Source organism: Terrapene carolina, unplaced genomic scaffold (genome assembly GCF_002925995.2).
Source record: "Terrapene carolina triunguis isolate 2854851 unplaced genomic scaffold, T_m_triunguis-2.0 Scaffold142, whole genome shotgun sequence".
Lineage (NCBI taxonomy): Eukaryota > Metazoa > Chordata > Testudines > Emydidae > Terrapene > Terrapene triunguis.
In genome coordinates, this window is record NW_020664493.1 from 2,552,546 (window position 1) to 2,563,971 (window position 11,426).

General features: G+C 44.3%; 1 protein-coding gene across 2 annotated transcripts in view; it reads left to right on the plus strand.

The window, feature by feature from the left end:
• Nucleotides 1–9,385, plus strand: part of LOC112114385 (copper-transporting ATPase 2-like) — a 74,235-nt gene extending 64,850 nt beyond the window's left edge. For both annotated transcript variants that reach the window (XM_026653649.2, XM_026653648.1), the window contains exons 16-21: nucleotides 42–188; nucleotides 2,307–2,449; nucleotides 4,177–4,380; nucleotides 4,484–4,601; nucleotides 6,518–6,620; nucleotides 8,158–9,385. In XM_026653649.2, coding sequence (XP_026509434.1) covers nucleotides 42–188; nucleotides 2,307–2,449; nucleotides 4,177–4,380; nucleotides 4,484–4,601; nucleotides 6,518–6,620; nucleotides 8,158–8,422 — 980 coding nt within the window. In that variant the 3' untranslated portion in view covers nucleotides 8,423–9,385. The remainder of the gene's footprint in view (nucleotides 1–41; nucleotides 189–2,306; nucleotides 2,450–4,176; nucleotides 4,381–4,483; nucleotides 4,602–6,517; nucleotides 6,621–8,157) is intronic.
• The last annotated feature ends 2,041 nt before the right edge of the window (nucleotides 9,386–11,426 follow it).

Consider the following 11,426-nt stretch of genomic DNA (forward strand, 5'->3'; position numbering starts at 1 on the left):
TTATTTAAGTTCCTCCTGGTTTTTATTTCTGTTTACCACAGGTGCAGCAGCCCCTCTGACATACTCAGTGCTGATTGGAAATCGTGAATGGATGAGACGGAACGGCTTGCTTATATCCAGTGATGTTAATGATGCAATGACAGGCCATGAAATGAAAGGACAGACAGCCATATTGGTGGCTATAGATGGTAATTAAAATTCTTTGATGTGACTCTGTGAAAACATAAATTCCACATCACCTTGACATTGACCCTGCAGGTAATCCTGTTTGAACCAGGTATCAACTACTTATTACTTTCAGGGGTGTCTTTCTAAGTTAGAGTGACAAGAGGCTACTTACCTTCTGGCCATAAGTTGTTTGTGAACTGTGTGTGTGTCATGTGTAATTTGCAAAATGGCTTTAATTAAATAGTAATTTCCGAGCCTCCTTTTGGCTGGAGCCATCATTCTGAAAAGTGATGCTGCCAATACAGAAGTCAGCTTGCAAACCTGCTTCCTTCCTGCCTTCACATTGTCATCTGAAGGATCACAAGGTGACCTATTCCATCACTTATCACTTGTTCAACTGTTTCATGGTCGAACATGAGCATTCTTTATATTGTTGAAACACAAAATAAAAACTGGATTAGATTGTGAAGTCTTTGGGGCTTGTGTGTAGCACCGTGGGGCCCTAGTCCATGACTGTGGTCCTGAGTGCTACTACAATACAAATAATAATAATAATGGATTGTAAATTCTTTGGGGCAGGTCATGTGTCTGCTGCTTACATTTGTACAGTGTCTAACACAGGGGTCGGCAACCTCTGGCACGCGGCTCGCCAGGATAAGCACCCTGGCAGGCCGGGCCAGTTTGTTTACCTGCCGCGTCCGCAGGTTCGGCCGATCGCAGCTCCCACTGGCCGCGGTTCGCCGCTCCAGGTCAATGGGGGCGGTGGGAAGCCGCGGCCAGAGGTTGCCGACCCCTGATCTAACACAATGGTCTTCTGATCCTGACAGGAGGCCTCTGGGCTTTGTTACATAAATATTAATTAATCATTCTGGTCTGATCCTGTTGTGCCCATAGAGCTATTGTTGCAGACACTTCTACTTTTCAGCCTGCTGCCCATTATCAGTAGTGGGTCCAGCGAGACTCAGTGCCCTTATTTTTTTTCCCAGCAGCATCAAACTGCGGGATTTGCTCTACAGTTACTGGGCCTGCCATTGGGAGATAACCCTCCCCATTGCCACCCTTGACTTATTACCCTTTCTCACTGTAACACAGGACTTTAAAAAAAAATCCTAGATTGACCACTATTCCACCACAAATAGTGACTGTAATTAAAGAGTTGGGGGCTGCGACTCATTTCAGAGAAGCCCTTAATTTTTGAAATACAACTTGCAGCACTTGTCAACATGAAATATTTCAGACTGGCATGGCAGGCAGCAGGCATGCAACTTTCAGCGAGACTATCTCGGTAGAGGACAAGTGTAATGTTGTAAAAAGAAAAAAATATTCTGAGAGAAAGCCTTCTGCTAAGCAGTTAGGTGGCGCAAAAGACAGGTAGCTCCTTCCCTCTGGAGACATGCATTCAAATCCAGACTTGAATGACACCACCACTGCAATTTCTGGCCCAAGTCCCTATTTGTCATCAGACAATCATCACCTCATATGGCCCATTTTGGCACTGCATGCCTAAAAGCCAACCAGGACTGGAATAATAAGGATGTTAAATGTTAGATCTGAACAGTAACATATAGTCAGAGCTGTACGTGTGTGTGTGTGTGTGTGTGTGTGTGTGTGTGTGTGTGTGTGTGTGTGTGTAAGATTGTACTGTAGCAGTCTTCAGACAGTGATCATTACTATATTTGTGAACCCTAAATTTACTCAAAATATTATAAATGCTGAAGTAATGTATTTGATAGTCCTACATTTATTTACTCACAAGCAGGGGCAGGGTGGGGGAATCACAGTAGCTTCTTTGAGATGTGTCTACACTGTAATCCGGAGATGTTATTGCAGCATGTGTGGACATCCCTGAGCAAGTTTTTGATGTAGCTGGATCAAAGCCAGCTTGAGTTACAATAGCAGCGGCACGGGTGGGGCCAATAGAGTAGGTACCCAAGGTCCTGGGCAGGTGGGGCTTGTCCATGCTGCTGCAGCTTCACTACTATTGTGAATCGAGCTAGATAGATCAAAGGTAGCTTGGGTACATCTACATGTGCTGCAGCCACACTTCCCAGTTGCAGTGTCGACATGCCCTTGGTCCCACTTTGCTTTCCATGCCTTTCTGCAGCTCTTTAATTAACTGAGACTGTTTCCTTCTGAAGGTGCGTTGTGTGGAATGATCGCGATAGCAGATACTGTCAAACAGGAGGCAGCGCTTGCTGTGCACACCCTGCAAAATATGGGAATAGACGTGGTGCTAATAACAGGGGACAACAGAAAAACTGCAAAAGCAATTGCTACTCAGGTACTCTTCTTTTGTATTAAAACAAATATATTGTCAGTTCTGAACACTCAGCCTCGGGCAGTGAACTGTGTTGTTATTTATTTTAGCCTTTGCATAGATGTGCAAGGTGTTTTACACAAAGGAGGAAAAAAGACAATCTCTTCCCTCATGAGTTTAACAATTAGGTAGGCTCATGCAATCGAGTTACAGTGGGAGCTAGCAGACAAGGGAGTCTCAGAGCTCCCATCAGCTCCCATGGAAGAGCAAATGAGCATTCAGCACCGTTCAGTGGATGCTCAGCCCCTGACAGAAGTTGCTGTACCCCTTTGCAGTCTTTTCTTGTGACTTTATGAGCCATAGGCACAGCTTCGTAAAGCCATTTTGATGGTGCCAAGAAGGAAGTTGCTAAATGAACTGGAAGTGAGCAGTAAGCTGGGCATACTATGAAGTCCTGTTCAAATAACTGAGTCCTAGGACAGTTCGCAAAAGCTCCCAAGAGAAGAAAGACTAATGCAGGCTTTTGGTTTTTGACAGTGATTTCCCCCCTAACGGTTAGCCTCCTGCTTCCTTCACTTAAAGGTAGTGTTCCTTCTAGTGACATAGGAAAATTCCTTTCGGGCCCTGTCCTGCTTCCTCTAAAGTTAATAGGAGTTTTGCTATTGACTTCAGTGGTAACAGGATCAGCCCCTTAAGCAGAGTTGTTATTTCTAAAGCACAGACAGCGGCTTATATAAGATGTATCTGATCATAGCCCATAGATGTCACCTACCAAGGTATAGCTACATCATCGCTCTACTTAGCCCCTCTTCTACCCTTTCTGTTTTTTCTCTCCCTCTGGTGCTCCCATCTTTCCCTCTGTTTTATTCTCCTTTTTTCTTACTATTTCTTACTTTCTTACTTGCTCCTACTGTTACCTTCAATTACTCATTTAAGTAATCCACCAAATAGCAAAACTGGACAATAGCATGGTACGTAATCACCTTGTCTGTTACAGTAACGTCAGCTTTCTTTTGCTCATGCACAACACTTGTAATTCTCCTTGTATATTATGTGTTATGTTTTCCTGAGACCTTTGAATAATCAAGGTTTCACTATATTTACTAATATAGACGCCTGTTATTTATGACTCCTATGTTACGTGTGAAGTGAAAGGCTTGTAATCCCCCATCTATCTATATCACTCTGTTGTCTCTGGTCTTATACTTACATTATAAGCTCTTTGTGGCAGGGACTGTGTTTGTACAGCACCTGGCACAACGGGGTCCTGGCCTCTGACTGGGACTCCTAGGTGCTACAGTAACAAAACTAATACTGTACATAATAATGGGGGAAGAGGGATGCCAAAGCACATCGATACTTACCTGTTTAGAAAATGACTGAGTTAACCCTTAGAGCATTTGCCTTGTATGTTCTGCCAAGGAAGCCCTACAGTAGGACCTGCAGTACTATGCAATGCCTGAATCAAGGAGGAGGATTGCTTGCTGGAGCCTGTAATCTCTGCAGCTGCCACTCTGGATATGACTGCATTCAGTCCCATTTTCTGAAAATTGTGTTGCCCTTCAGAGTCCACGCAAGTTGCTAGTGCAGCCGTCCGTGGAGTTGAAGCATGGGGGACTCTACTGTTCCTTACAAGTTTGACCCAGAATAATCATCACTTTTTAATCTTTCTTTTCCATGGTTAAGGTATATCAGAAGGCTCATCTATACTTTCTACTCTACTGGGTTTTTTCTCCTTCCCCTGCTTGTAGGTTGGCATCAAAAAGGTCTTTGCTGAGGTTCTGCCCTCTCACAAAGTTGCGAAGGTTCAGGAACTCCAGAATGAAGGGAAGAAGGTTGCCATGGTTGGAGATGGAGTCAACGATTCCCCGGCATTGGCTGGAGCGGACATTGGCATTGCTATTGGAACAGGCACAGATGTTGCCATTGAAGCTGCAGACGTTGTTCTTATTCGAGTGAGCTCAGTTGGTCAACGTAATCTTTTTACTTGTGTGAGTTCTGAGATGTGTGCATGGGTGGGGCTGCAAAGAACTGTCTCACTGCGCTTTTGTCTTGCAGAATGACTTACTGGATGTGGTGGCTAGTATTCATCTATCAAAGAGGACAGTAAGAAGAATACGAATAAATCTGGTCCTTGCCTTAATTTATAATCTGCTTGGGATACCTATAGCGGCAGGTAGGTGACTGCTGGCACTCAGCTTGTCAAAGAGCTTCTGAGTCGTGCTCTCAGATCTGACTCCAATTTGTTGGGAGAGGCAAGGTAGGTGAGATAATCTTTTACTGGACCAACTTCTGCTGGTGGAAGGGACAAGCTTTTGAGCTTCACCGAGCTCTCCTTCAGGTGTGGGAAAGGTATACAGAGTGTCACAGCTAAATACAAGATGGGACAGATTGTTAAGCATAAGGGGTTCACACAAGCGAGACCACTTAAAATGAAGTGGACAGTTAAGGATTAGCCGGTAGTAAGTTGTGTTACAAATTGTTGTAGTGAGCCATAAAGCCAGTGTCTCTGTTAAGTCCATAGCTTTTAGTGGTTTTTTTTAAGTGGTCTCCTACAGCATGAGTGAACCCCGCATGCTTAACAATCTGTCTGACTTGTATTTAACTTAGACGCTCTGGTTACCTTCCCCACACCTGAAGCTCAAAAGTTTGTCCCTTCAATTGACAGAAGCTGGTCCAGTAAAAGATATTACCTCACCCACCTTGTCTCTCTCATACCCTGGGACCAACATGGCTACAGCAACCCTGAATCCCATTGGTTGTGCAGCCTTGGGCCAAACCCCACCAGTCAGAGTGAGATAATAATTACAGTCTACCTCCCAGGGGTGTGTTAAAGATTACAGCTCCTGGAAAATATCAAAATCTGATGCTCTGCTATGGCACTGAAGGCTGTCTTTATACATGCATACAACAACCCTAATACTCACCATGAGCCAATCTTTGAACCCGTATTCAGGTACTGTATAAACACAGTGAAATAAGCCCTGCCTCAGATGGCTTCCTGTGTAAGTCAAGTGACACGAAGGATGGCAGGAGAGGGCTGCCTATCTGCCTCCAGCCCAGCCATTGCTAACTGGCTGCCTTTCTTACAGATCTTGAGGGCATTGACTCAGGCGCTCAGGATTGGGCCCTACATTTTTATTTGTAAGCACCGTTTAAAGCACAATGAGACACGCAGCTAATCAGACCACTGAAAGGGTCATTTTTTCAGATCTCAAAAATCCTCCTGTCCCCTCTGCTAACCCTCTTCTTCATGACACTTGTCATCATCTTGCCTTAATTACTGTAACTGTCTCCTTTCTAGCTTCCCTGCCTCAAAAAGTCCCCTTAGGACTGTCCAGAGTGCTGTTGCTAAGGTAAACATTCTCTCCCACTGCTATGACTATATCCCCTCCTTGAGTCCCTCTACCAGATTCCTGTCATCCCCATTTCTGACTCAAATGTCTCATTTGCAAAGCCCTAAATAATCTTGCCTCCTACCCTTGTTTTCTCTTTCCCCTATTTTATAGTCCTCTCGGCTTACTGCTTCCTCTGTCTCCTTCCCTCTCCCCCCACCCCTGCTCCCGAATTGCCTACTTTCTATCATGATACTTGGAACACTCTTCCTGTTGTCCTCCATCAAGCACACTTTCCTTCTCCAAATCCCTCCTAAAAACCTACCTCTTCGAGCAGTCCTCTCTTCTATCCTCAATAATCCTCCCTCCAGGCTTTTCTTGTTTGTTTGCTTTGCTTTATTGCGATAGTAGCAGAGAGAGACAAATAGCATGTTGTACCTTTGACTACAGTCCTGCAGCTGGATCCATGCAGGGACAGACCTTTGCATCTGCACAAAGCACTTCTCATGGGCGCAAGAAGGTCTAACCATCTGGATCCAACTCCAGGACTGAGAGCTTGTGTTTGAAAAGCCCCATGTAAATTTATGTTGATATATCCTTATTTATAGAAGTCCCCACGAGTCATGCTGTGGGACTATCTGTCCATTTAACTGTTGGACTTTCCCATTTTAAAATTAAAGTGACAGAATCTTCTATATTTTAAGAGACTAAATTTCGTAGTAATGTGAGTGTGATTTGATATATTCTCCGTTGTTAGGGGTGTTCATGCCCATTGGAATTGTGCTGCAGCCCTGGATGGGGTCAGCTGCAATGGCAGCTTCTTCAGTATCTGTGGTGCTATCTTCCCTGCAACTGAAATGGTAAGTTTTGCAAAAAGCACTCAGCAACTCTAGACTATTGGTTTTGGAGCTCAAATTAGAGACATGTCTATGGGCTGCCATAAACTTAAAATTACCAAATGATCCTTTAGCTGAGGCCTATTTTATCTAATCCTTGGTCCCTTCCCTCCCAAAAAGAGCGATCTCATTATAAGGAGAATGCTTGATAAATTCCTACTGCAATTATTATTCTTTCAGTAACGGCTAAAACTTTGACAAGGTACAACACCTGTGCCGCTGTATTTGAGATCCACTTAAATAGTAACTGAGTTGATGATCAGTGGGGGTTTTCTGGTGAATACCAAATGAGCTCATGATGGCAAATCATTCAAACAGCTGTTCCATTAATCAGCATTAACGGATACTTTTTAAAAATGGGTTACCAATGGATTTATACTAGTATTTCTGTTTCTTTAGTCAGCTATAAATTAGCCAGACAGAAAGGGGGAAAGGGAAGGCAACAGAAAAATACATTTATTCTATTTGGTGGTTGATAGTTAGGCCTCCATGTTTGTCATGGAGGTCACAGAAGTCACAGATTCCGTTACTTCCTGCGACCTCCATGACTTCTGCAGCAGCCGGTGTGGCTGACCCCAGGGGCTCAGGGCTGCCCAAAGCAGCTGGCCGCGGGACCAGCTGCTCAGGTGTCCCTGGCGACAGCTGTTACCGGCTGCCGCTCAGGCGGCCCCGCAGCCATCCGCTTGGGCGGCTGCTGGAGCAGCCCCGGACCCAGGGCCAGCCGCACCAGCTGCTGCTCTGGCGGCCCCTGGCAGCTGGCCCAGGGGCAGCGGGAGCAGCCACAGCTGGGCAGCTCCCGGCAGCGGTCCCGGGGCAGCCAGAGCAGCGGCTGGCCCCCCAGGGCTCCCCACCTTCCAGCAGCAGCTGGAGCAGCCGGGGACCCCCCGGTGCTCTCCCCCGGCAGCTGGGGACACGGGATCCCCTCCCTCCACCCCCCGATAAGATTAAAACAGGAGTATTTATGGTATAAGTCATGGACAGGTCATGAGCCATGATTCTTTGTTTCTTGCCCATGACCTGTTCCTGACTTTTACTAAAATATCCCTGACAAAATGGGGAGCTGCCCCCACACTGCCTATAGCAGCTAGGCAGCTGTGGGTGTCCCGGCTCGGAGCTCCTAGAGCCCCCACCATCTATGGAGGGAGGCTCAGAGCTCCAGGGTCCCTGCCGCCTGTGGCTCAGAACCGCAGGGTCCCCCTGCTGCTCGGAGCTCTGGGGGGCCCCACCGCCCGCGGTGTCCTGGAGCTGCCGGGTTCCGCCACCGACCATGGCAGCTGGGAGCTGTGGGGGGATCCTGCAACTACCAGCCGCTGCAGGCTGAAGTCACAGAGGTCTCTGGAAGTCACGGATTCCATGACTTCCGTGACCTCCATGACAAAATAGTAGCCTTAATGATGATTAATCAGAGAAGTCCGACATTTTCTGACACTGTTGTCAGTTCTCTACACAGGCTCTTAAAGTTGTTGGGTGATCCTAAACTTTCCTATTCCACTTTTCCTAGCTACAAGAAGCCAGGAACTGAAAGGTATGAAGCAAAAGCTCAAGGCCACATGAAGCCACTGACACCTTCCCAAATCAGTGTTCACATTGGGATGGACAACAGGAGACGGGATTCACCCAGGCCAACTGCCTGGGATCAGATTAGTCAAGTGTCTCTCTCTTCTCTGACTTCAAACAAGCTCCCTGGACATGGCGGTTTTAGAGAGGAAGAAGGTGGCAAGTGGTCACTGCTCGCTAATGACAGAGATGAAGAACAGTACATTTAAATGCTGCATCCCATCGCTGAACATGAAGTCACTGAGATTCTTCACCATTGGCAGTGATGACCAAGAGCCCCACATAAGTAGAAATGGAGCCCTGATGTTCCAGTTTGCAAAGCAGCTCAGAAATTCAGCATTAGATTGTGTGAATTATGATTTGTCAGTTCACAAATAATTCCCAGGCATTGAAAAAGCTTGAGGCCCTACAATGAATTATGCCCTTTACTTCTTGCACAGTGTGAAGTTGGAGTCCACAAAGCCTAACATGACCCCTACATTGTGGATCAATTACTGAGAATCAAAATCACAGGCTGTCCAGTCTTATTGACTCTCTTGTGCTTCTTTATGGAACTTCTGTGAAAAGATTTTAAATTAAATCTGCCAAATTCATTTTCTAGGTCAAAGTGAAAACCAATACACCAGACATCAAATAGCTCTATATTTAAGGATCATATTTTTATATAGAATCAAATCTAGTCATCTCAACATGGGAAAATTTTATATTTAGGGCTCAGACAACATGTGCGTGCTTGATTAGCACAAAAATATATTAATTGTATATTTTGCTGTGCATAAAACTTGTAAAATTCTGTTTCAAAGATGATCACGTATCTTATAACATCACTAATTTTATTTTATGAAACGTCTCAATTTGCCAAACTTGCTTGCTGGTTTTCCAGTTTTCTCCTGCGTGTTCTTCAGAGCCCTTTCTTCCCAGTAGAGTTCCACCTTTAGACATTTGTTATGTCTTCAGATTTTCCCGTATGGGATGAGATCCTGCAAGGCGCTGGGGACCCTGCAATTCCTGTTGAAATCCACAACGTTTGAGCTCCTTTCAGTGTTTTACTGGTTCAGGATAGCTCACCATTTTGTAGAATCTTTTGACGCTCCTGATAACTGCAGCATTCAGCTGTTTCTTTGATGTGCAGAGTGGCGTAAATGTGCCAGTGTAAGCCGTCCTGGTGGCTCAGTTATTGGTATGTTCATGCTAATACATTGATGAGATTCTTTCCGACTTGGCGCGCTTGTTCTTGGTCCTGATGGGAGCTAGAATGTTAGAAGTGACATACTCAGTCTCTGTGTTGGTGGATTAGCTAACAATGCTCTTCAATGACTCTATGGAAGTTGTGGGGACACCTCAAAAGCTAAGATTCAACAGAGAGGTGGGGTTTGGGAGGCTTTTCTGTGCAAATGGCAGGTGAGAAAGAAGTAGTAGGTTAAAGCCCATCTATAATTCCACTCAAAATCCCTCTTGATATCTTGTGTTAGTGCTGGGTAGTTAAAGGAAAGTCCATGCCTGAATACTCACCCTATCCCCTCTAAAAATTACTGCATTATTACAGATCATGTCAGGCTAAAAGGGACTCTTACTTCATCTCTGAGTTTTATCTTGGACCATAAACACTACAGCCAATGCTTAAAAATTGCCACTAGGAGGCAACAATAATTATACTGGTGTAACAGAGAACAGAGCGTGACCAAGTGTTCATGGGATTCCAGAGTGGTTGGAGGGGGTGGGGGGAAAGGGTTTGAGATTACTGTACTGTTTAAATAACACCAGATAACACAGCTTGTTGGTCGTTTAAAATAAAAGTGTAAACTGATTAAAAATGGAAATAATAGCGCATGGCCACCAGGCTCTCATTTATTCTCGTATGAATCATTTTAGCAATGCTAGCTGTTTGTCATTTAATCCTGTCCTGGTTTATAGCCTGTGAAGACCTTGGAATTTATGTAAATGGGGCTTTAACATTTTTGTAGTGTTTTATCTCCCTTCTTGGACTAGTGTAATGACAAATCAAGGTGGAAGAGAAAAGCCTTCTCTCACGCTGCTAAGGTATGAGCTTAATCACAGCAACTTTGTCTCCACATTCACCCTCCAATACTTGTCTCTTAGTCAGGGCATTTGGAGTCAGGTGCTTCAGTGGGCTGAGTGGGTGAAATCCTGGCCCCATTGAAGTAAAAAACTCTGAATTCGGGGGTGGGGTCGGCAGGATTTTACCCTGGCAAAAGACCGCAAATCATTGCCCTGGGCAGTGGTGAAAGCACTAGTTTGGTTTGGTTTGGTTTAAAGTCTGCCTGTTTCCCTACAAAGGGCCAAATCATGCTTCCACTAAAGTAAATGTCCACACTCCAGCTGATTCTGAGGGAAAGAATGTTGTGTCCATAACATTGGAAATTTGTTCCAATTGTAATGTTCTATCCTTTGTGTATCCTTTTAAATAATTCCCTTATATTTAGGTTCCTGTAAATGACTCATTCATCTCTGTTGACTAATCGCAACATTTGCTAAGACGTAATTACACTGATTTTTTTCACAGTTCCATTTCAAAACTATAAAAACTTTTTAGATAATTTAAAAGTATTTATACAACTGTAAAAATACTCAGTAAAACATGCAATAGCTGGCTGGTCTTGGGCCCAGTGAAAGGTTTTCTATCGTTTGGACTAATTTAAAATTTTTCATATCAGTCTGTAGATAAATCTGGGTTTCTTTTCACATATTTTTCTGTCTCTCTTGGGTAAATGAAACAAAATTTGAAATTAAACAGAAGCTATTGGACCGCAGAATCTGCACATCTGATGTGCCGTGAGTAGCCCAGGTTGATAGGATGTGGCTTTCAAAAGCAGTCACCTTTGGCCTAACTTTGTTTCTGCTGAAATCCTATCCCTAAGGCACAGATAATGCCAGACAGATTTGCTTTGCTTCTTTTCTTTTTTAAAATCAAATTGCAAATGCACTAGTTTAAAGATATATCTTGTACCATCAACAAAACTCCTTTGGATCAAGACTGGCTCAATATATTTAGTCTTTCTTAATGCATCTGTTATTATTTCATAAAAGTTTACTTGAAAACGATACTGGTATAGACAGTTACAATATAACAGGGATTGGAAACTGGTTAGAGGACTGTAAATTGGTGACGATACCAAATTGAGAGACCGCACCAATGGGGTGGAGCAAGGAGTAGTTTTAGGTTTTATTTAATTTCTTTATTAATGAGCTGGA